We start from the raw sequence: 26,447 nt of genomic DNA, 5'->3' as shown, positions 1-26,447 counted from the left end.
AGTACTGGAATTAGGATGTGTGCCACCACATCACACCCGGCTAACAATGCTATTCTTTTTTTTCTCTTTTCTTCCGGGATTAGAGATTGAATCTAGGGGTATTCTACCTCTGAGCTATAGCCCTTGTCCTATTTTATATTCCTTATTTTGAAACAGGGTCTCACTGAGTTGCAAAGGGCCTCACTAAGTAGCTGAGGCTGTCCGAGAACTGAGATCCTCCTGTCTCAGCCTCCCAAATACTGGGATTACAAGCATTCACTACCATGCCTGGCTGAATAATACTATTCTTAATCACAATTACATTGAATTGGGGATGGGGGGATGTATGTCATTACAGTTGATGCCTTGAAGAAACTCTGAAATTGTACCTGGAAAAGCCAAAATGGAAATGTCAATGCCCCCACCTCAAATATATGTAGAACAAACTCTGGCCATTATCAAGCCAGATATTGTTGACAAAGAGGAGGAGATACAAGATATTATTCTCAGATCTGGATTCACCATCGTTCAGGTAACTTCTGGGCATGGCCATGCTTCTTATAAATCTTTGCTTTTTTTTTTTTTAAATGTGCCTACCCATTTAGAACCTCAGTGTTAAGCATTAAATTTAGATTTATTTTTTGAAATATAAAAGTTATATGTGATAGTAAGCTGGGCATGGTGGTGCATGCTTGAAATCCCAGTACTTGGGAGACTGAGACAGGAAAATCACAGGTTAATGAGCCTCACAGGTTAGTGAGGCCCTCTGCAACTTAGTGAGACCCTGTTTCAAAATAAAATAATAAAATAGGGCTGGGGGTGTAGTTCAGAGGTAGAATGCCCCTGAGTTCAATCTTCAGCACCACAAAAAACAAAACACAAAAACAAAAAGACTGAAGGTGCCAGGCATGATGACGCACACTTGTAATCCCAGTACTTGGGAGGCTGAGACAGGAGGATCACAGGTTCGCAGACAGCCTCAGCTACTTAGTGAGGCCCTCTGCAACTTAGTGAGACCTTGTTTCAGAATAAGGAATAAAAAATAAGGTTGAAGCCGGGCATGGTGGCGCATGCTTGTAATCCCTGCACTTGGGAGGCTGAGACAGGAGGATCGCGCAGGTTCAAAGCCAGCCTCAGCTACTTAGTGAGGCTCTCAGCAACTTAGTGAGACCCTGTTTCCAAATAAAATATGAAATGGGTCTGGGAGTATAGCCTGGAGGTAGAAAGCTTCTGGGTTCCACCCCCCAGTACCACCAAAAAAAAAAAAAAAAAATAGGTTGAAGGTATAGTTCTGAGGTAGAATGCCCCTGGGTTTCATCCTTAGTACTTTAAAAAAAAAAAAAAAAAAAAAAAAAGGCTGGAGGTATAGCTCTGAGGTAGAATGCCTCTGGGTACAATCTTTAGTACTACATACTCTCACCCCCAAAAAGTTATGTGTAATGATTACAGTTTTTTCGCAGTTCTAAAGGATATAAAGTGAGAAGTAAAATTGCCTTTTCTTTTACCTGCCTTCTCCCATCCCAAGTCCCATATTCCACAGAAAGACAATCATGTATGACTTTCTGTTCTTCCAGAAATTTTTTGTGTTTACAGAAAAATTTCCCCATCACATGGAGATGTTCTATTCTTATACTCCTTTACAAAGTCCTTTAGATATCATTCCAGATTACATTGATCCCCTCCTCTCTCTCTTTTTTTTTAATTTTTTTTTTTTTTTTTTTTTTTTTTGCGGTAATGGGGATTGAACCCAGGGGCATTCTACCTCTAAGCTTCGTACACCCCCAGCCTCATTTATTTATTTATTTAAATTTTTTTGGGGGGGGTACTGGGAATTGAAACTAGAGACATTCTACCACTGAGCTACATCGCCAGACCAATTTTTATTTCTTATTTGGAAATACGGTCTTACTAGGTTGCTGAGAGCCTCACTAAATTGCTGAAGCTGTCCTTGAACCTGCGATCCTCCAGTCTCAGCCTCCCAAATACTATGATTACAAGTGTGCACTCCATGCCCCATTTATTTTTTATTGTGAAACAGGGTCACATTAAGTTGCTGAGGGTCTTGTTAAGTTGCTGAGGCTGGCCTTGAACCTGAGATTCTACTAGCTCAGCCTTCCAAGTTCCCAAGTACTGGGATTAGAGGGGTGAGCCATCACACCCAGCTTTTCTGTCCATATTTTATTTTATTTTTACTTTTTTGATATTGCAGATAGAACACAGGAGCATTCTACCTCTGAGATATACTCCCTGCTCCCCTCTTTTTGTTGTTGTTATTTGGAAATAGCATCTCCCTAAATTGCTGAGACTGGCTTCAAATCTGTGATCCTCCTGTCTCAGCCTCCCAAGTATTGGGATTACAGGTTATGTGCCACCATGCCCAGCTAGCTATTTCTTTGTGTGTGGGGGGGGGGGCGGGGAGAGACTGGGGATTAAACCCAGGAGCATTTTATCTCTGAGCTATACCTCCTGCCCTATTTTATTTTTTATTTTATTTTTTATTTATTATTATTATTTTTTTTTTTTGGTGGTACTGGGGTTCCTGGAAGCCCTTCTACCTCCGGGCTACACTCCCAGACCTATTTTATATTTTTGAAACAGGGTCTTTTACGCCAGCGCGGCTGGCTTCGAACCTGCGCGATCCTCCTGTCTCCGCCTCCCAAGCGCGGGGATTACAAGCGTGCGCCACCACGCCCGGCCTTTATTTTTTATTTTTAAAAAGGGTCTCACAGCTGGGCATGGGGGCTCACACTTGTAATCCCAGCATTCAAGAGGCTGAGACCAGAGGATCGTGGTTCACAGCCTCAACTACTTAATGAGACCCTCCGCAATTTAGTGAGACCTTGTTTCAAAATAAAAAATAAAAAATAAGGCAGGGGTGTAGCTCAGAGGTCGAATGCCACTGGGTTCCATCCCCAGACCTGCAGAAAGAAAGAGAAAGAAAGAAGAACGAAAGAAAGAAAGAAAGAAAGAAAGAAAGAAAGAAAGAAAGAAAGAAAGAAAGAAAGAGAAAGAAAGAAAGAAAAGAGTTTCTCAGTAAGTTGCAGAGGACCTCACTAAGTAGCTGAGGCTGCCCTTAAACCTGCGATCCTCCCATCTCAACCTCCCAACTACTGGGATTACAAGCATGACCACTTTGCCCAGTTCAGCTATTTTATATAAGTGAAATTATACAGCATTTCCCCTTTGTACTATATGCTTGTAAAAGTAGGCTTTATTGGAGTTGGGAGATGAAGCTTTCTTTTCCCATCTAAAGAAGACTTCCTGGAAATGCTGTATCTTTTCAGTAGGTGGCAGTCTTTCCTTTGTTACAGACTAAGGTTCTATCTCTGAGAATGAATACTGCTGACCTAATTTTTTTTTTTTTTTTTTTTTTTGCCATACTGGAGATGGAACCAGGGGCATTCTACCTCTAAGCTACACCCCCAGCCCTATTTTTTATTCTTTATTTTGAAACAGGGTCTCACTGAGTTGCAAAGGGCCTAAGTAGCTGAGGTTGTCCATGAACCTTGACCCTCCTTTCTCAGCCTCACTAAGTAGTGGCTGACTTGTCTGCACATCACGATCCTCCTGTCTCAGCCTCCCAAATGCTGGGATTACAAGTATGTGCCATCATGCCTGGCTCTGATCTAATTTTTTAATTGAACGGAGAGGTATTCTCTGAGCTACATCTCCATCCCTATTTTTAAATTGTTTTATTAAAAATAGAGTCTCACGAAATTGTAGAAGGCCTCACTAAATTGCTGAAAGCCTAACAAGAACTGGGATTAAAAGTGTGTACTAAGCCAGGTGTGGTGGCCCACACTTGTAATCCCTGCGCTTGGGAGGCGGAGACAGGAGGATCGTGCAGGTTCAAAGCCAGCCTCGCTAGTTTAAGAGACCCTGTTTCCAAATAAAAATATAAAAAAATAGGTCTGGGAGTGTAGCCCGGAGGTAGAAGGGTTTCCAGGAACCCAGTACCACCAGAGGGGCGGGGGGGTGGGGGAGCATGTACTATCACACCTGGCCTAATTTTTTGTGGTACTTGGGATTGAACCCAGGGGCATTCTTACAGCTGACCTATACCCCAATCCCTATTTTAATTTTATTTTAAAATAGAGTCTAGCTAGGTTGATGAGTCTCACTACTTACTGAGGCTGTCCTCAAACCTGCAGTCCTCCCAAATACTAGGACTATAGGCTTAGACCACCATACCTGGCCCACCTGATCTAATTTCATAGCAACCAGTGGCATCGCTGATTCAATAACAACTTTGAAGAAGAACCCTTATTTTTAAAAATCATCCTACATTAGCTAGCATACCTACCGAAGGAAGCTTTCCCTGCTTGTTCAGAGACATGTGGCAGCCAGGTACTGCAAGTGCACATCTAAAACCCAAGTACTAGGGAGGAGGATAGCAGGTTTGAGGCCTGCTTGCAGTATCTTAGTGAAACCCTGTTTAAAAATAAAAAGTAAGCTGGACATGGTGGTACATGAGACTCTCATCAACCTAGTGAGACCTGTTTCAAAATAAAGAATAAGCCAGACATGGGGTGCATGCCTATGATACAGTATTTGGGAGGCTGAGACAGGAGGATCACATGTTCAAGGCCAGTCTCAGCTACTTAGTGAGGACTTCTGCAACTTAGTGAAACCCTATTTCAAAATAAAGAAAAAGAAAAATAGGGCTGGGGATATAGTTCAGAGATAGAATGCCCCTGGATTCAATCTTAAGTACAAAAAAAAAAAAAAAAAAAGAATAAAACAGGGCTCAGAGGTAGAATGTTCCTGGGTTAACCCTAATACCACAAAAACCAAACAAAAAAGTAAATAAATAGTAAAAAAAGAAAGAAAGAAAAAGGTCTGGGGGTGTGTGTCTCAGTGGTAGAAGGGACCACTACATTCAGGTCCTTATACCACAAAAATATATATGATTCTTATGCATGTTGAGATTTTGGGGGTTTTGATTTTTTTTTTAGTTCATCTGTTCAGTGCTATGCAGTGCAATTTAATGCAGTGCAAGCCCTTGCCTGCCTTGTGGTTTTTTTTGTGTGTAATGTGGCACTCAAGGTTAAACCCAGGGGCTCCAAGCTCCACTCCTTCCCCCTTTTTTGTGTGGATAGGGATTGAACCCAGGACATTCTACCTCCCAGCTATACTCCCAACTCTGTTTTTTGGTTTTTTTTTTTTTTTTTTTTTCAGTACTGGGGATGGGACCCAGGGACATTCTACCTCCAAGCTACACCCCCAGCTCTATTTTTTATTCTTCATTTTGAAACAGAGTCTCACTGAGTTGCAAAGGGCCTCACAAGTAGCTAAGGCTATCCATGAATGGTGATCCTCCTGTCTCAGCCTCTGATATATATATATTTTTTTTATTCTGAAACAGGGTGTCACTAAGTTGTAGAGAGCCTGAGAAAGTTGCTGAGGCTGGCCTTGAACCTGTTATCCTCTTGTCTCAGCCTCCTAAGTACTGGGATTATAAATGTGTACCACCATGCCCCACTTTTTTTTTTCTTTTGGTACTGACGATCAAATCCAGGGGCATGTATGTATGTATATGTATGCATGTATGTTTTTACTAGTACTGGGGATGGGACCCAGGGGCATTCTACCTCTGCACTATACCCCCAGCTCTATTTCTTTTTTTTTTTTTTAACAGGGTCCCACTAAATTAAACCTGAAGTCCTCCTGTCTTAGTCTCCAAATACTGGACTTATAGGCAAGTGCTACCATGCCCTGAGTTTAACTACCTGTAGATCAGCACATGGAAAGATGTACTAGTTGGATAGAAACAAGGTTCATAAATTTAGGAGAAGCTGGGCGCGGTGGTACATTCCTATAATCTCAGTACTTGAGAGGCTGAGATAGGATGATCACATGTTTAAAGCCAATCTCCAATCTCAACAACTTAGCAAGATCCTTTGCAATTTAGTAAGACCCTGTTTCAAAATAAAATAAAAAAATAAAATAGGGCTAGGGGTATAGCTCAAAGGTAGAATGCCTCTGGTTTCAATACTCAGTACTTGCGTGTGCGCGCATGCACGTGTGCGCGCATGCACGCGTGTGCACACACACACACACACAGTGTTTAGTTAGGATTAATGATGTTGCTCAGTGGTATAGTGTTTTTCTAATTTTTTTTTTGTCTTGTGGTACTGGAGCTGGAACTCAGGGCACTCTACCACTAAGCTACATCCTCAATCCTTTTTCTATAGGTGTGTGTTTTTTGGGGGAGCATTACTGGGGACTGAACCCGGGGACATTCTACCTCTGAGTTATACCCCCAGCCCTATTTCAAAATATTTTATTTTGAAATGGTCTCATTAAATTGTAGAGGGCCTCACTAAATTGCTGAGGCTGGTCACAAATCTACTATCCTCCTGTCTCAACCTCACAAGTACTGGGATTAGAGGTGTGTGCCATCACAACTGGCTCCAGCCCTTTTTACTTTTTATTTTGAGATATCGTCTCACTTAAGTTGCCCAGGCCAGCCTCAACTTTAAGTTCTCATGTCTCAGTCTTGTGAGTAGCTGGGATTACAGATATATACCACTGTTATATCACTCTGTCTGGCTCCAGCTGATAATTTTGTGTGTGTCTGTGTGTGTGGTGCTAGGATTGAACCGAGGGGCATTTTACCTCTGAGCTACACTCCCCAGCTCAATTTTTTTTCTTTATTTTGAAATGGTCTCACTAAGTTGCAGAAGGCCTCACTAAGTAGCTGAGACTGACCATGAGCCAGGATCCTCTTGTCTCAGCCTACCAAGTATTGAGATTATTGCTTTTTTTTTTTTTTTTTTTTTTTTGGTGCTGAGGTTTGAACCCAGGGGTGGTGGTGGGGCATTCTACCTCTGATCTACACCCCAACCCATTCTATTTTTTATTTGAAAACAGGATCTCACCAAGTAGCTGAGAACCTCATGAAATTGCTGAGACTGCCTATGAACCTGCATTCCTCCTGTCTCAGCCTCCTAAATACTGGGATTACAGGTGAGCACCACCACCCCTGGATAAGTATGATACTTTCAAATAGAAAATGGTTGACCCAGATACCATGATTTTTTAAATTTAGTGATTGAAGCCAGGTGTGGTGGTGCATGCTTTTAATCCCAGTATTTAGGAGGCTGAGATAGGAGGACAGCAAGTTTGCAGCTAGCCTCAGCAATTTAGTGAGGCCATCTGCAACTTAGTGAGATCCTGTTTCAAAATAAAAGGATAAAATAGGGCTGGAGCTGTAGCTCATAGATAGAATGCCCCTGGGTTCCATCTCTAGTGCCACAAAATTATTTATTTATTTATTTATTTATTTATTTATTTATTTATTTATTTGTTCTTGTAGCTTTTCATTTGTGTAAAAAAGCCCACATTTGGCCGGGTGTGGTGGCGCACGCTTGTAATCCCCGCGCTTGGGAGGCAGAGACAGGAGGATAGCGCAGGTTCAAAGCCATCCGCGCGCGCTGGTTTATGAGACCCTGTTTCCAAATAAAAAAGTATAAAAAATAGGTCTGGGAGTGTAGCCCGGAGGTAGAAGGGCTTCCAGGAACCCCAGTACCACAAAAAAAAAAAAAAAGCCCACATTTGTCCAAAATGTTTCACATTTTTTTTAAATTGAGAAACATACCACCAACTAATTTTTCATAAGGTTATAGTGAATCAACACACAGGACAGAACCAGAATAAAGCATGCATACAATACAGTGAAAGACTTCATATGTGGGTATGGTGTGTAGTACTGGGGATTAAAGCCAGGGCCATTCTACCTCTGAGCTATAACCCTAGCCCTATTTCATTTTGAAGCAGAGTCTTACCAAGTAGTTGAGAGTCTTACTAAATTGCTGAGGCTGGCCTCAAAACTAAAATTCTCTTGTTTCATCCTCGCAAGTATGGGATTATAGATGTGCACCAGTGCACATGGCTTACTGCATGTTATTTCTAAGTACCATAATGAGACCAACTCCCCAAATAACACAGGAGAATTTAATAATAAATAGGAAAATAACACAGATAGGGAAAGAGGAATTTGAAATCTTTCAAAGTCTAGCTTTGTCTCCTTAGTATATATGAAGTACACATTAACAAAAGTGTTGATAATTGAAATGTTACTTTAAGAAGGAGATATAAATCATGCATGGTGGCACATGCTTGTAATCCAGCATTTGGGAGGTTGAGACAGGATTGTGATTTGCTGACAGCCTCAGCTACTTGTGAAGCCCTTTGCAACTCAGTGAGACCCTATTTCAAAATAAAGAATAAAAAATAGGGCTGGGGTTATAGCTCAGAGGTAGAATGTTCTTGGGTTCAATCCCCAGTACTGCAAAAAAAAAGAGAGATATGAATCTGTCATTAATAAACTATATACTGAGGCTGGAAATGGTGGTGTACATTTGTAATCCCAGCTACTCCAGAAGATGAGGCAGGAAGTCCCAGGCCAGCCTCAACAGCTTAATGAAACCTTGTTTCAAAATAAATAAAACAAGGGTGAAAGTGTAGCTCAGAAGTAGAATGCCAGCCCTGCATGGTGGCACAGGATTGTCATCCCAGCATTTGGGAGGTGAGACAGGAGGATCACAGTTTGCAGATAGCCTTAGCTTCTTAGTGAGGCCCTTTGCAACTCAGTGAGACACTGTTTCAAAATGAAGAATAAAAAATAGGGCTGGGGGTGTAGCTCAGAGGTACAGTGTTCCTGGGTTTCATCCCCAGTACTACAACAACAACAACAACAAAAAAAAAAAAAAAAAAAAAAAAAAGAGGAGGAGGAGGAAAGGAAGGAAGAAAAAAAGAAAGAAAAAGAGAAAAAAAGAAGTAGAATGCTCTAGGCTTCAATCTCCAGTACTACAGAGAAAAGAAAAAGAAAAAAGGACTGGTAACTCAATGGTAGAAGGTTCCTCAGTCCAATCTCTAGTGCCATAAAACAAAGAAACAAAACAAAACAAACCCTGAAGGGGGCTGCCAAACTGGAATCAGTTTTTTGTTTTGTTTTTTGTGGTACTGGGAAATTATTTTATCTTTTCTTTTTTGGTACTGGTGATTGAACCCAGGGAGTCTTCTACCTCTGAGTTATAGCCCTAGTCCTTTTTATTTTTTTTATTTTGAACAGCGTCTCACCAAGTTGCTGAAGCTGGTTCCTAACCTGTGATCCTCTTGTCTCAGCTCCCATGCACTGGGATTACAGGTGTGTGCCACCACACCCAGCTGGTGGTACTGGGGATTGAACCTGGAGTGTTCTACCTCTGATCTATACCCCCAGTTCTATTTTATTTTCAAACAGGGTCTTGCCGAGTTGTTAAGGAGCTTTCTAAATTGCTGAGGCTGGTCCCAAACATGTAATCCTTTCTCAGCCTCCCAAATCCCCTGGATTACAGGCATGTGCCACCATGTCCAGCTGAATCATTTTTTTAAATAGGTTAAATAATTCCTCTTATTTAATTTCACATATTTAATTATTTTATCATGTCCTCTGAGTCTTCCTAATACAAAGATAAACCATATTTGTGATTATATGGTACTAAGTTCAAATTATTAATGATTTAGTAAGATATTGCTGAATTATCATTTTAAATGCTATTGTTGACTTTTTCTTATAGAGAAGAAAACTACATCTCAGCCCTGAACATTGTAGTAACTTTTATGTGGAACAGTATGGGAAAATGTTTTTTCCAAATTTAACAGCTTATATGAGTTCTGGACCACTTGTTGCCATGATACTAGCTCGACATAAAGCCATCTCTTACTGGAAAGATCTTTTGGGACCAAGTAATAGTTTAGTAGCGAAGGAGACACACCCAGACAGGTGATTGTACTTGTGGGGGCTGGGTGTTGGACCTATCTGGAAAAAAATAAAGTCTTATTTCATTGTAATGGGAATTTTCTTATATTTGGAAGTGTTACTCTATCAACTTTTTTGCTCTAGGGGGAATCAACTTATATTTTAATTACTTCAGTGTCTGTCTTAATATCAAATACTACTAATTGCCTCAGGCAATGGTTGGTTAACTGCAAATTAAGTAGAATTCTTCATGGAAAAATTGGGATGGTGTGTGTGTGTGTGTGTGTGTGTGTGTGTGTGTGTGTGTGTGTTTCTGTGTGTTTTACTGGTGATTGAACCCAGGGGCATTCTACCTCCAAGCCACACCCCCAGCCCTGTTTATTTCTTTTGAAACAGGGTCTCACTAACTTGTGGGTGGCCTCAAAGAGTTGCTGAGGCTGGCCTTGAACCTGTGATTCTCCTGTCTCAGCCTCTGAAGTACTGGGATTACAGGTATATGATAGGTCGGGTTCCCCCTTCCCTCCCCCCACATGACCCCTGGGGATAGGAGGCAGAACCTGGAAGCTAGAAGCAGAGATATCATGAGAATCCAGGTGCCTCGAGACTCCAAACATCTCGAGACATACTCCAGAGGTGGAGACTACACATGTTGGGAATTGGTGTTCCCACGCTTAGCCCCCCCAAACCCCTCCTGCTTTTAAGCACAGGCACTTCCCCCCACCACGTGGGCGACTCAGCTGGCCAATCTGGACTACATGCCCAAAGGTGCTGAGGTGCTGGGTTCTTCCTTGGTTCTTTTTGATTAAAGCAGATTTTTTGATGCCTCAGTGGGTGCTTGCCTCCTTCACAGTCTTCTCAAACCCCTATTTTCAACATTATAGTAATGCTACCATGCCCCATTAGGATGGTGTTTTTTTGTTTGTTTGTTTTTGTGGGTTTTTTTTTTTTTTTTTTTTTTTTTTTTTTTTTTTTTTGCGGTACTGGGAATTGAACCCAGGTGAATTTTACCTCTCCTCTGAGCTATATATTCCCAGCCCCCCCCCCTTTTTTGCAGTAGTTGGAATGGAACCCAGGGGCATTCTATCTCTGAGCCAATTAAATTTAATCTATTTTAAATTTATGCTTAAACTAAAAATAGATTAAGGCCTAAGGGCAGGCATGGTGCACACTTGTAATCCCAGCACTCAGGAGGCAGAGACTGGAGGATTTGGGTTCACAAACAGCCTCAGCTACTTAAGCAAGGCCCTTTGCAACTCAATGAAACCCTGTTTCAAAAAGTAAAAATAAATAAATAAATAAATAAATAAATAAATAAATAAATAAATAAATAGATAGGGCTGGGGGTGTAGCTTAGAGGTAGAATGCCCCTGGGTTCTATCTCCAATACCACAAAAATAAAATAGATTAAAGCCTAAAGATGTGAGAAGTGGCAATGCTTTTATAAATTCCTAAATAAATTCCTAAATAACATGCATTCATGTGAAGCAGGGAAGTAATATCAGATAGATAGGCATCATCTCTAATTTGTTTTTAGTCTGAGGGCAATTTATGGAACAGATGACCTAAGGAATGCACTTCACGGGAGCAACGACTTTGCTGCAGCAGAAAGAGAAATTCGTTTCATGTTTCCTAAAGGTGAGTTACACAGGATTAATTTGGCAGTTGCTTCTTATTGCTTCTTTGCTTTTATTTTGAGGTTATGGCTGGGAAGGAAGATAACAAATTTTCTCCAATTTTTTTCTCGGTACTGGAAATAGAACCCAGAGGCATTCTACCTCTGAACTACACACTACACACCCTCATGTACCCTTGAGCTACATCTCCAGCCCTATTTTTTTTTAATTCTTTATTTTGAAACAGAGTCTCACTGAGTTGCAAAGGGCCTCAGTAAGTAGATATCCACAAATTGTGATCCTTGTCTCAGCTGCCCAAGTGCTTGTATTACAAGTGTGCTCCAGCACACTTGACACCTTTATATTAAAACAGGGTCTTAGCCAGGTGTGGTGGCGCACCTTTGTAATCCCTGCTCTTGGGAGGCTGAGACAGGAGGATCACACGGGTTCGAAGCCAGCCTCAGTTACTTAGTGAGACTTGCAGCAACTTAGTGAGACCCTGTTTCCAAATAAAATATTAAAAAGGTCTGGGAGTATAGCCAGGAGATAGAAAGCCTCTGGGTTCCACCCCCAGTACCACCAAAAAACAAACAAACAAAAAAAAACCAGGGTCTTAGCCGGGCTTGGTGGCGCATACTTGTAATCCCCCGCGCTTGGGAGGCAGAGACAGGAGGATCATGCAGGTTTGAAGCCAGCCGCACTGGCTTAAGAGACCCTGTTTCAAAAATATAAAATAGGTCTGGGAGTGTAGCCCGGAGGTAGAAGGGCTTCCAGGAACCCCAGTACCACCAAAAAAGTTAAAAATTAAAAAATTAAAAATTAAAAAATAAAACAGGGTCTTACTGAGTTGCAAAGGGCCTCACTAAGTAGCTAGTGCTGTCCACAAACCATGATCCTCCTGTCTCAGCCTACCAAATGCTGGGATTACAAGCATGTGCCACTGCACCTGGCTCCAGTATTGTAGTTTTTAAAAACTCAAAGCCATCTATGAACATAGATAATCGTGCATTGGTTTGGTAGTTTGGTTTTCATTTTTTTGGGTAGATACCCATATGGTAAGTTCGTTTTCATTCTTCAGAGGATCTTCCATGCTGTTTTTCAAAGTGATTGCATTAATTTGCAATCCACCAATAATGTATTAAGAGTTTCTACTTTCCACACCTGATCAATTTCAGTTTATCTCTTCCTTGGAAGTCCTAATTTTATTTTCCACACTATTTCCCATTTGCTAAAATCACAACAGCCAGAAGGTGAATGATTTTGACAAGATGATCCACTCACACCCAATTTTTAATAGAGGTCACTAGGATCTGGAGATCTGCTGAGAGACAGAGTGTGGCAACAGCAACTTCAAGTGCTTCCTGACTGCAAGATTGCAGGGACCCGCTGGCCCTTTGCTGTGCAGCAGGCCCCAGTCCCAGCCTTGCTGCTCGGCAGGCTCCGATCCCGGCCTTGTGGGCCCTGGCACTGGCCTCGTGCATGGCAGGCTTCAATCCTAGCCTTGCAGGCCCCAGAAGCTATGGAACTAGCCAAGATATCCATCAACAGATGAGTGAATTACAAAACTATAAGATAAAGCCGGGCATGGTGGCTCACACTTGTAATTCCCGCGCTTGGGAGGTAGAGACAGGAGGATTGCGCAGGTTTGAAGCCAGCCTTGCTGGCTTAAGAGACCTGTTATCAAATAAAAATATAAAATAGGTCTGGGAGTGTAGCCCAGAGGTAGAAGGGTTCCATGTCCAGTACCACAAAAAAAACAAAACAAAACAAAAAACTATGAGCTATGTACACAATGGAATTTTACCCAGCCATAAAGGAGAACAGAATTATGGCATCTAGAGGGAAATGTCACAAAAAAATAAGAAATCAGATGCTTTCCCTAATATGTGAAACTAGGGAAAAATGGGTAATAGGAGGAACTCTAGTTGAAGAAGGGGCCCTAGAGAGGAGCAATTAAGGTGCCTTATTGAGGGGATGGGAGGGGGGAAGATGGAATCTCTTTAAAGCACATGATATACTTAAACAGACATATAAAAGTCAATCACTAAATCAAGCATGGGAATGGGTTGGGGAGTGGATAAAGGCTAATTGGGTGATATGTGCATGTATATCTCCACAAATTTTTTATTTCGTTAAGCTGTTTGACTACAATGCACCAATAAAAATATATTTTAAAAAATCTTGAAGCCAGGAATAGAAAACTGAAAATTCCCCTCAGAACTAAATTGTACCTTCTTGGAGATTGTTTCTGTACCATTTTGCAGCACATTCTTCTCAAAGCTGTAATTTTTAAAAAATTTTTATTGTTTTGATACTGAGGATTGATCTCAGGAGGGTTCTTCCTTCAAGATACACCCCCCAGCCCAATTAATTTATTAATTAATTTTGTACTGGGGATGGAACCCAGAGGCATTCTACCTCTGAGTGACACCCCAGCCCTAATTATTTATTTATTTATTTATTTATTTATTTATTTAGTGGTACTGGGGGTGGAACCCAGAGGCATTTTACCTCTGAGTGACACCCCCAGCCCTAATTTTTTATTTATTATTATTATTTTTTTTTTTTTGGTGGTACTTGGGGTGGAACCCAGAGGCTTTCTACCGCCAGGCTATACTCCCAGACCTATTTTATATCTTATTTGGAAACAGGGTCTCACTAAGTTGCTGAGAGCTTCACTAAGTAGCTGAGGCTGGCTTCGAACCTGTGCAATCCTCCTGTCTCAGCCTCCCAAAAAACAAGCGCAGGGATTACAAGCGTGCCCCACCACGCCCAGCTAATTTTTTATTCTTTATATTTGATACAAGGTCTCACTGAGTTGCAAGGGGCCTCACTAAGTAGCTGAGGCTGTCCATGAACCGCGATCCTCTGGTCTCAGCCTCCCAAATGCTGGGATTACAAGTGTGCACCACCACACCTGGCTTAAGGTATTCTTTTTAATGACTATATAATATTAATGTTCAATCATTTATGCTTGCTTTAATGAGAATATATTTGTATTTGCAGTGATTGTTGAACCCATTCCAATTGGACAAGCTGCTAAGGACTATTTAAACTTATATGTAACACCAACTCTACTTAAAGGACTCACAGAGCTTTGTAAGCAAAAACCAACAGATCCTTTTGTAAGAAATCTTTTTTTATTCACACTAAACAATGTTGTCTATAGTTGTCATGTTCAAAACATTGCATTTTTTTATTTTTTTATTTTTTGATGGTACTGGGGGTGGAATCCAGGGGCTTTCTACCTCCGGGCTATACTCCCAGACCTATTTGGAAACAGGGTCTCACTAAGTTGCAGAGAGCCTCACTAAGTAGCTGAGGCTGGCTTTGAATCTGTGTGATCCTTCTGTCTCAGCCTCCCAAGTGCTGGGATTACAAGCATGTTCCACCACGCCCGACAAAACATTGCATTTTTTTAAACATTGAAAGCACTGAGAGCCAGGTGTGGTGGAGCATGCTTGTAATCCTACCACTTGGGAGGCTGAGACAAGAGGATTGTGCAGGTTCAAAGCCAGCCTTAGCTACTTAATGAGGCCCTTTGCAACTCAGTGAGACCTTGTTTCAAAATAAAAAAGAGGACTGGGGGAGTTGCTTGGAGGTAGAATGTCCCTGGGTTCGATCCCCAGTACCGCAAAAAACAAAAACAAAAACCAAAAAAACACTGAGAACCTTTTTATTTTTTATTTTTATTTTTATTTTTTAATTTTTGGTGGTACTGGGGTTCCTGGAAGCCCTTCTACCTCCGGGCTACACTCCCAGACCTATTTTATATTTTTGAAACAGGGTCTCTTACAGAGCCAGTGCGGCTGGCTTCGAACCTGCACGATCCTCCTGGCTCTGCCTCCCAAGCGCAGGGGATTACAAGCGGGGGGCCACCACACCCGGCCTGAGAACCTTTTTAAAATAAGCATTTTTAGAAACTATTTTATAGCCGGGTGTGGTGGCACACGCTTGTAATCCCCGCGCTTGGGAGGCTGAGACAGGAGGATCACACGGGTTCAAAGCCAGCCTCAGCTACTTAGTGAGGCTCTCAGCAACTTAGTGAAACCCTGTTTCCAAATAAAATATTAAAAAAAGGTCTGGGAGAATAGCCCAGAGGTAGAAAGCCTCTGGGTTCCACCCCCAGTACCACCAAGAAATTTAAAAATATAAAAAGAAACTATTTGATATACACTTTAGATCCTTATATATAACTTTTGTTTGTGTGTGTATGTGGTTTTAGAGATTGAACCAAGAGGTGTTCTACAGCTAGACCCCAGTCCTACTTTATTTTTTATTTGAAAAAAGAATCTCGCTGGGCGTGGTGGTGCACGCTTATAATCCCCGTGCTTGGGAGGCGGAGACAGGAGGATCGCACAGGTTCGAAGCCAGCCATGCTGGCTTAAGAGACCCTGTTTCCAAATAAAAATATAAAAATAGGTCTGGGAGTGTAGCCCGGAGGTAGAAGGGCTTCCAGAAACTCCAATACCACAAAAAAAAAAAAAAAAGAATCTCACTGAGTTGCTGAAGACCATCCTAAATCACTGAGGCTGACCTTGAACTCATGATCTTCCTGTGTCAGCCTCCAAAGGCTGTACCACCACACCATTATAGGAGTGTACTACCATACCTCATTTATGGGTAACTATTGGTTACTTTTTTTTTTGCTAATTTTTTTTTTTTTTTTGGTGGAACTGGGGGTGGAACCCAGAGGCTTTCTATCTCCTGGCTATACTCCCAGACCCATTTTATATTTTATTTGGAAACAGGGTCTCACTAAGTTGCTGAGAGCCTCACTAAGTAGCTGAGGCTGGCTTCGAACCTGTGCGATCCTCCTGTCTCAGCCTCCCAAGCGCAGGGATTACAAGTGTGCGCCACCACGCCCGGCAATACTTAATATTTTAAAGACAGAGCAGTTCATATTTATTCACATTCTAAGATGCCTCAGTATTACTCGGGGAGATGGAATAATGATTGGGTAGGAGAAATTATGATGGTTATCCAGGGTCAAATGTCATCCTGGTCTGTCTTTATAGATACTCTTACCCATTTGAAGATTTTCAAAAGATAATCAGGGAAGTTTATTTTAATATCACCTTTACCAAAATATGTCTATTTTGGTATGTCTATTCTCTGTTATCATTCTAAAAAAAAAAAACTTCTTTTGGAAGACATTTTTGTTCTTTCCTTTGGTATTGAGGATTGAATCCAGGGGCATTCTACCTCTGAGCTATACTCCCAGCCCTTTTCTTAGTTTAGTTTTTTTTTTTTTTAAAGGAACAGTATCTCACTAAATTAGTGAGGGCCTCACTAAGTAGCTGAGGCTGGCTGAGAACTTGCAACCTTCCTGTCTCAGCCTCCCAAATACTAGGATTACAAGCATGTGCCGCTACACCCAGTTCTTAGTTTTTGTTTTGAAACAGGATCTCACTAGGTTGCTGAGAGTGTTGCTAAATTGCTAAGGCTGGTCTTGAACCTGCAACCCTCCTGTCTCAGCCTCCCAGGTACTGGGATTACAGGCATGCCCTACCATACCAAGTTTATTTTTTAAATGTTCTCACTAAATTACCTTGTACTGGCCTCAAACCTGTGATCCTTTTATCTCAGCCTCCCAAGTACTAAGATTATAGATGTGACCCTGACAATGTTTTTTACTGTGGTAAAATGTATATAACATAAACCAGGTGTGGTGGCGGACACTTATGCTTATAATCCCAGTACTTGGGAGGCTGAGACTGGAGGATCAGAGTTTGAGGTCAGACTCAGTTACTTAGTGAGGCCCTCTGCAACTTAGTGAGACCCTGTTTCAAAATAAAAAATCAGACTGGTTGCATAGCTCAGAGGTAGAATGCCCCTGGTTTCAATCCCCAGCACCACACAAATACCACACACACACACACACACACACACACACACGTATAATTTATGTATAAAACATAACATATATAAATAAAATTTGCCATTTTAAGTGAACATTTCACTTTCATTTTAACTGTATTCACAATTTTGTACAACCTTTACCACTGCCTATTTCCAAAATGTTTTCATCGATCTAAACAAAACTCTGCAATCATTAAGTTCATTCATCATTCTCTTTTCTCAACTCCTAGTAACATCTGCTGCTTTCTGTCTCTATGAATTTCATTGTCCTAGATATTTCTTTGTTTTTTTCAGTTCTAGGGATTGAACCCAGGGGCATTCTACTTGTGAGCTATACACTTCCAGCCCACTTTTTGTTCTTTATTTTGAAACAGCGTCTCACTATGTTGTGGAGGGTCTCACTAAGTAGCTGAGCCTGACAGTGAACCTGTGATTCTCTTGTCTCAGCCTTCCAAGTACTGGGATTACAAGCATGCCTCACCATGCCTGGTTTAGATATTTCATTTAAGTGGAATCATACTAAATTTGTTCTTTTGTGTGTGGCTTATTCACTTAGCACAATCTTTTTGTTTTGTGGTATTGGGAACTGAGCCCAGGGGTGCTTTACCATGGAGCTCTATATCTCTAATCATTTTTATTTTGTATTTTGAGACAGGGTCTTGCTAAGTTGACCAGGCTGGCTTTGAATTTGTGATCCTCCTGCCTTGGCCTCCGAAGTAGCTAGATTACAGATTACAGGTTTATGTCACTGTGTCCTGCTTTTTTGTTGCTGCTGGAGATCAAACCCTAGGCTTTGGTGCATACCTGTAATCCTAGTACTTAAGAGGCTAATATAGGAGGATCATAGGCTGGAGTACAGTCTCAGCAAGTAGTTAGACTCCCATCAACCTAGTGAGACCCTGTTTCAAAATAAAAATAAAATAGGGCTGGGTGTGTAGATCAGAGGTAGAATGTTCCTGGGTTCAATCCCAAGAACAAACAAAACAAAACAAAACCCTAGACTTCACACATGATGTGCTTGTGCTGTTTCACTGAACTACATCCTCAACCCTCTGTTGGCTTTCTTATGAATTATTTGGGATTTATTTTGTGTGTGTGTGCGGGTCTGGGGATGGAACCCAGGGGCATTCGACCTCCGACCTACACCCCCTGCTCTATTTTTTATTCTTTATTTTGAAACAGGGTCTCACTAAGTTGCGGAGGGCCTCACTAAGTAGCTGAGGCTCTCCGCAAACTGTGATCCTATGGTCTCAGTCTTCTGAACGCTGGGATTACAAGTGTGCGCTAACACGCCCTGCTGGGATTTTTAATATATAGGACTATAGTATCTGTGAACAGAGTTTTACTTCTTCCTTTCATATTTTTATCTATACAGTTTTGCATAATGTAAATCATACCATTTTAATTTTGATGGTCAGCTTCTTATTCTTAAAGTAATTTTTAAAACCAAATTTCCAATTAATAGAGTATATATTGAAAAGAAATATATATTTAACTTAAGGCTCTTTTCTTTTTTCCATAGATTTGGCTAGCTGACTGGCTGCTGAAAAATAATCCCAACAAACCTAAACTTTACCATCATCATCCAATTGCAGAAAAGCCTTCAGATCCTCCAAAGAACAAATCATGAACTATCTTATTGCAAAAGCCAGTGCTTCTCCTTTTTTTAAGAAACGTCATTCCTTGTTTATCTGGCATGCATGAGGATCACTAGCACTAACAAGGAAAGAAAAAGAAAGGAATAATAAACCTCATTCCTAAGGATTTAAGTAACTACATGTGAAATAAATTATTTCGTAAAGTTTTGAGTGTGGCGGTGTAGGACCATGATCCCATTATTTGGGAAGTTAAGACAGGATCACATTCGAGGCCAGCCTCAGTAATTTAGCAAGATCCTCAAAAACTTAGTGAGATTGTGTTTCCAAATAAAAAATAAAAGCTGGGCCTGGTGGCACATGCTTGTAATCCCCGCGCTTGGGAGGCTGAGACAGGAGGATCGCACAGGTTTGAAGCCAGCCTCAGCCACTTAGTGAGGCTCTCAGCAACTTAGTGAGACCCTGTTTCCAAATAAAATATAAAAATAAAAATAGGTCTGGGAGTATAGGCCGGAGGTAGAAAGCCTCTGGGTTCCACTCCCAGTACCACCAAAAAAACAAAAAAAAAAACAAAAAACAAAAAAACAGCTAAAAAGGAGCTGGGAGTGGTGGCACACACTTGTAATCCCAGCATTTGGGAGGCTGAGACAGGAGAATCGCATTTTGTAGACAGCCTCAGCTACTACTTCAGCCCTTTGCAACTCAGTGAGAACCTGTTTGAAAATAAAGAATAAAAAATAGGGCTGGGGGTGTATGTAGCTCAGAGGTAGAATGTCCCCAGGTTCCGTACCCAGTACCGCTAAATAAATAAATAAATAAATAAATAAATAAATAAATAACAGGACTAGGGGTATTGCTCTTAGATAGAATGACCCTGGCTTCAGTCTTCAATACTACAAAAAAAAACAAAAAAATACTACCTCCCAAAGGACATGACTAAAGAAACAGAGGGTGGATGGGGATGCAGTTCATTGATAAAGCAAAAAAAAAAAAAAAAAGAAAAAAAAAGAAAAGTCATCTAAACTGGTAATGGTGCATACTTGTAATCCCAGTATTTGGGAGACTAAAACAGAAGAATCACAGGTTCGCAGCCATCCTCAGCTTCTTAATGAGGCCCTCTGCAACTTAGTAAGACCCTGATTCAAAATACAGAGTAAAATAGGGCCAAGGGTGTAGCTCAGAGGTAGAATGTTCCTGGGTTCAATCCTCAGAACTACATACACACAGTCAGCTAGCATTGCCATAATCTACTGAACAATTTATTACATCAGTGAAGACATTCAGATGTTACATCTCTCTTGACTTGATTTTAAATGAAATATTAATCTATGATGTATTCTGGACAAAAGTGTGTGCCTTCAAATTATCAAGCTTTGCGGCGGGGGTGGGGGGTGGCATACTCTTGTAATCCCAGCATTCAGGAGGCAGAGACTGGAGGATCTGTTTGCAGACAGCTTCAGCTACTTAGCAAGGCCCTTCGCAACTCAGTGAGACCCTGTTTCAAAAATAAAAAGACTAAAAAATAGGGCTGGTGTGTAGCTCAGAGGTACAATGCCCATGGGTTCTATCCCTAGTACTGCAAAAAAAAAAAAAAAAAAAAAAAAAAAAAAAAAAATTATGAAGCCTTAGCCAGGTGTGGCACACGACTGCAATTCCAGTACTTGGGAGGCTGAGAAAGGAGGATTGCAAAGCCGAGCATGGAGATGCATGCTTGTAATCCCAGCATTTGGGAGGCTAAGACAGGAAGATCACAGTTTGCAGACAGCCTCAGCTCCTTAGGCTCTTTGTAATTCAGTGAGACCCTGTTTCAAAGTAAAGAATAAAATATAGTTCTGGGGGTGTAGCTCAGAGGTAGAATGCCCCTGGGTTCCATCCCATGTATCGCAAAGAAAAAAAGAAGAAAGAAAAGAAAAAAAAGGAAGAAAGAAAGAGCCATATTCTTATTGATCTAATTATATTGCCTCATTTAGTTCCTTTCTCCAGGACTAAGAGACAAAAAAAGCAAGCAACCAAATATGCAGCCTTCTTGCAACTTAGAACTAAATGGAAGTTTAAGTCCTTTTTTCCTTCTTTAGGAGTTTAGGTCTAGGGTAGCACGTAGAGGTCCCCTCTTTCCAGACCTCTTGCCAGTCTTTTTGTACATGACCAAGAAATATGATACATATCTAACCGGGGCCGGCCTACCCCCCCCCCTTTCTTTCTCTTTCTTTTCAGTATTGGGGATGGGACCCAGGGGGCATTCTACCTCTGAGCTATACCCCAGCCCTATTTTTATTCTTTCTTTTGAAACAGGGTATGCGATCCTCCTGTCTCAGCCTCCCGAATGCTGGGATTACAAGCGTGTGCCACCACATCCTGCTTAACCAGAGCATTTCTACCTCATTTTCTAGTTGGGAAGGTACTTGTGTTTTGTTTTGTACTAGAAATTGAATACGGAAGTATTCTACCTCTGAGCTATACCCCCAGCCCTTTCATTTTGAAACAGAGTGTCACTAATTTGCTGAGACTGACCCCAAACTGTGATCCTCCTCTCTCAGCCTCCCAAGTATTGGTAGTACAGGTATGCACAACCACATCTGGCAATGGGGAGATACTGCTACTTTTCTCAGGCAGTTAACTATAAGAACTATTTAGAAGCCAGAAGTGGTGGCACATGCTTATAATCCCAGCATTTGGGATTATAAACACTCTGCAATTTAATTTTTTATTTTTTTTGGTGGTACTGGGGGTGGAACCCAGGGGCTTTCTACCTCTGGGCTATACTCCCAGACCTATTTTATATTTTTTATTTGAAAACAGGGTCTCACTACTTAGATTAAGCTTTTTTAAAAAATTATTCTTAGTTTGAAATTCTTCTCAGTTTCCTTTATGACTTCAGTTACTTTTCTTTTTTTTTAAATTTTTTAAATTTTTATCTTTTGTGGTACTGAAGATTGAATCCAGGGGCATTCTATCTCTGTGCTATACCCCAAGCCCAATTTTTTATTCTTTTTTTTTTTTCGGGTCTGGGGATGGACCCAGGGGCATTCGACATCCAAGCTACACCCCCTGCCCTATTTTTTGTTCTTTATTTTGAAACAGGGTCTCACTGAGTTGCGAAGGGCCTCACTAAGTAGCTGAGGCTGTCTGCGAACCACGATCCTCCGGTCTCAGCCTCCCTAATGCTGGGATTACAAGTGTGTGCCACCACGCCCGGCTTATTCTTTATTTTGAAACGAAGTCTCACTAAATTGTGGAGGCCCTCATTAAGTAGCTGAGGCTGGCCAAGAACCTGTAATCCTCATTTCAGCCTCCTAAGTACTGAGATTACAAGTGTGCCCAGTTTGGGTTCTTCATTTTGTTAGTCTCCTCACTAATAATATTCCCTAAAGCAACTTTGCCCCTTTAAGAGCCATAATTGGTTTCCAACAGTTAATTACATCAGAAATTTAAAGTTAGGAGAGCCTTTAACAGAGAATTTTAGTCTCAAAAATAGAATCCAGTGCTTCCTGGCAATTTCAGGTAGATATTATACATGAGCTAGCTTTATCCTACCTCCCAAAGGACATGACTAAAGAAACAGCCTTGTGGAGCAGCTATCCATTAGCTTTCCTATTCATTTAACTGGACCATTTAGTCTGCTAGAAAAAGGAGATGACAAAATGAAATGATGATGATGTTTTTTTTCCTACCTCTGACCCAAGAAAAGTTCTCTTCCCCCATTCAAATCAAAGGTTGATGACACTGCTGTGATTGATGCCTTTTGTTCCCAGACCAAATTGTTTTTTATAGCCCGCCCCCTGCCAGCACATTCTGAGTGCTACCGCCATCAGCTCCAGAGGGAGTCTCTTCTTCCTGCTTCCTGGGCAGCAGCTGGGTGATGGCAGGGAGCGCTGAATGGGAGGGGAGAGCAACTTGCAGACAAATGGAGCTGATGGACCAACAGCCCCATCCCCAGAAACATAAAAAATTCCATTTCTTTTTTTTTTTCTTTTTTTTTTTCTCACTTTCCTCATCTGCATTTCTTGGCTGAGGTGGGAGAAATGCTCCTTGGAAAGTTATGGTTTCATAAAACAGGCTCTCAGAACCCAGACTCCTTTTTTCTCTCTCAAACCAATTATGTTTATTTAGCCCAATAGTTATCAAATAAGTACAGACCTTACAGATATGTAAAGGATAGTGAAGCAATTTATGAACATCTTTATGACAATAAATTGGAAAATTAGAGGAAATAGAGAAAACTTCTGAAAAACAAAAATGATCAATAAGTCAATCTAAACCCCATTTTCTGGGTCTTATTTAAACTTTCAAAGTTTGGATCTTTCCCAGTACTTAGGGTTTTGTTTTGTTTTTACATTTTGAAGTAGTCCTACTGAGTTTACTTAATTAGCATTTCTAACTATTTTACTAGAAGTTGTTATTTTTGTTTGTTTTTTGGTACTGGGCATTGACCCAGGGGTCTCCTATCTCTGAGCTACACCCCCAGCCTTACTTTATTTTTCATTTTGAAACAGTCTTGATAAATTGCTGAGGTTAGCCTTGAACCTACAATCCTATGTCTCAGCCTCCCAAGTACTGGGATTACAGGAGTGTGTCACCACACCCAGCTAGTTGATTACTTTTCTTTCTTCTTTCTTTCTTTCTTTCTTTCTTTCTTTCTTTCTTTCTTTCTTTCTTTCTTTCTTTCTTTCTTTCTTTCTTTCTTTCTTTCTGTGATACTAGGGATGGGACCCAGGGGCATTCTACCTCCTAGCTACACCCCAGCCCTATTTTTTATTCTTTATTTTGAAACAGGGTCTCACTGAGTTGCAAAGGGCCTAAGTAGCTGAGGTTGTCTGGAAACTGCAGTCCTCCTGTCTCAGCCTCCCAAATGCTAGGATTACAAGCGTGCACCACCATACCTGGCTAGCTGGTTACTTTTCAGCCTAAATTATATAATAGAGGGATGGGGAAAGTTCAGCTAGTTTTATTTATTTATTTATTTATTTATTTATTTATTTACTTACTTACTTACTTACTTACTTACTTACTTACTTACTTACTTACTTATTGTGGTACTGGGGATGGAACCCACTACCTGTGAGTTACACCTCCAGTCGTATTTTAGTTTTTGTTTGTTTTTAAGACAGGGTCTCACTAAGTTGCTTGAGAGTCTTGCTAAATGACTGAGGCTAGTCTCAAATCTGTGATCCTCCTATCTCAGCCTTAGTACTGGAATTATAGGTGGGTACCACCATGAAAGATAGAAATAAGCATCTTTTTCTTGGAGTGGGGGAGGTCAACAAGTCTTAAATCAGGATTGCAAAATGCTGATCTTTCTGGGTGGCCTTTACATTGGAGCCAGAATGAAAAGCTCTTGGACTTCATCTAGTGCTCTCTCTCTCTCTCTCTCTCTCTCTCTCTCTCTCTCTCCCTCTCCCTCTCCCTCTCCCTCTCCCTCTCTCTCTCTCTCTCTCTCTCTCTCTCTCTCTCTCTCCCTCTCCCTCTCCCTCTCCCTCTCCCTCTCCCTCTCCCTCTCCCTCCCTCCTTCCCTCTCTCTCTCTTGCCAATGTGAGAACAATCCAAAAAGTCTTTAACATATATATGTGATTAGTGCCTCCTTGCACCATAAAATGGTTAGACAAGGACCAATATAGTCAGTCTACAGTGAAGTTGAAACTTTGAGAACAAGCACAGTAGTGCTTGTTTTTATAAGGTGTCATTTAGCAAATGGACTGTGAAGAATTAGTTATGTCAGACTCTTAAACATCCAACCACTAGGTACAGACTAAACAAGATTACAGATGAATAGTACATTTTCTTATGGTACTTTTTCTTTAAAACTTCATTCTTTTTTATCTCTTCAACTTTTTGTCTTGATAATTGTACTTCATCTTTATTTGTGGGTTTAAACAGATGAAAATACTTAGACTTTTTTAAACCTCAGTCTTTCATTTCAAAGTTTAATTGAAGTATTTTGTGTAAGAGAACTCCCAAGTTCTACTCTAGCTTAACTTGGCCTGTCTGTACCTCTTAGCAATACAATTTTCAAGATATAAATGGCAAACTATTATTAATTTCTTCATGACTTTCATGAAGTGATTTGACTTGAAACCATTATGATCTTTGTGAGGAACATAATATACATCCTAAATTAAGTAAAAATATAAAATTATTAGATTATTATTCCATTGGTTATATCATCCATTATGCCTTTTTCTATCACTAAAATGGAAGGTCCCAACCTGCACACAATGTTGTATGCAGGAAGCCTGCCTCTGTCTAAGGCCTGGCTCTCAGTGCTCCTAAACCATCGGAGCTGGCCTTTTTGCTGGATCCCATGCCTTCACTTTATTTATTTATTTATTTATTTATTTATTTTCTCTTTTTGGTACTGGAGATTGAACCCTGGGGCGGGCGTTCTACCTCTCAACTACACCCCCACAGCTTTCTATTTTTATTTATTTAATATGTGTGTGTGTGTGTGTGTGTGTGTGTGTGTGTGTGTGTGTGTTTCTGGAAATTTAACCCAAGGGCATTCTACCTCTACCTCTGAGCTACACTCCCAGCCCAATTTTATTTTAATTTTTGTTTTGAAACAGGGTCTTGCTAGGTTGCTGAGAGTCTCACTAAATTCCTAAGGCTGGCTTCAAACTTGCGATCCTCCTGTCTGGGATCCCAAGTACTGGATTATAGGGGTGTACCACCATGCCCATCTCATCCCTTTATTTTTCAATTTTTTAATATTTGGTGGTACTGGGGTTCCTGGAAACCCTTCTACCTCCAGGCTACACTCCAAGACCTATTTTATATTTTTATTTGGAAACAGGGTCTCTTAAGCCAGCAAGGCTGGCTTCGAACCTTCGAGATCCTCCTGTCTACATCTCCCAAGCACAGGGATTACAAGTGTGCGCCACTACACCCGGCTCATCCCTTTATTATTTAATAGTACATTTTCTTACAGTATTTTTTCTTTAAAGCATTATTCTTTTTTATCTCTTCATCTTTTTATCTTGATAATTGTTATTCATCTTTATTTGTGGGTTGAAAATACATCTGACCTGCACATAGCTACCATAAACATTTTGAAATTATGTAGCATGTCATAGACTGAAAGAATTAAAAACAAGTTATTGACACATAACTAGGGGACTCAAGTTGCATGGTCATTGGCTATAGCAAAAAAAAAAAAAAAAAGGATTCCTACTTCTATGGTGTAGCTTGGTTTGAAGTTATTTTTTCACTTTGTGAAAATCAAGAATTATTTATTGAAAGTTTGGTGTCAAGGTATGCCTACAATCTGAGTGCATGCCTACAATCCCAGAATTTAGAAGGCTGAGACAGAAGGATCATAGGTTCAAGGACAGCCTCAGCAATTTAGCAACTCTCAGCAAACTAGCAAGACCCTGTTTCAAAACAAAAAATAAAAAAAGTGCTGGAGGGTGGTATAGCTTGAAGGTAGAATGTCCCTGGGTTCAATCCCTAGTACAATAAATAAATAAATAAATAAATTAATTAATTAATTAATAGAATTACATATTGCCAGGCGTGGTGGCGCACGTTTGTAATCCCATCATTTCGGAGGCTGAGACAGGAGTTTCGAGGTTTGGGTCCAGCCTCAGCTACTTAGTGAGGCCCTTTGCAACTCAGTGAGACTGTTTCAAAACAAAGAATAAAAAATAGGTCTGGAGGTGT

General features: G+C 40.7%; 1 protein-coding gene across 1 annotated transcript; it reads left to right on the top strand.

Annotated features, from left to right (window-relative positions):
* Positions 1-382: 382 nt before the first annotated feature.
* On the top strand, positions 383-18,829 carry NME5 (NME/NM23 family member 5; the record flags this gene model as incomplete). Its single annotated transcript, XM_080717223.1, has 5 exons — positions 383-511; positions 9,543-9,748; positions 11,259-11,359; positions 14,344-14,462; positions 18,722-18,829. The coding sequence occupies 5 exons, from the start codon at positions 383-385 to the stop codon at positions 18,827-18,829; spliced, it is 663 nt and encodes a 220-aa protein (XP_080573349.1).
* Between the last annotated feature and the right edge of the window lie 7,618 nt (positions 18,830-26,447).

This window comes from Muscardinus avellanarius (assembly GCF_963383645.1).
Source record: "Muscardinus avellanarius genome assembly, chromosome: 1".
Lineage (NCBI taxonomy): Eukaryota > Metazoa > Chordata > Mammalia > Rodentia > Gliridae > Muscardinus > Muscardinus avellanarius.
Note: the sequence above shows the minus strand (reverse complement) of the source record. Positions and strands in the feature narration are given on the sequence as shown.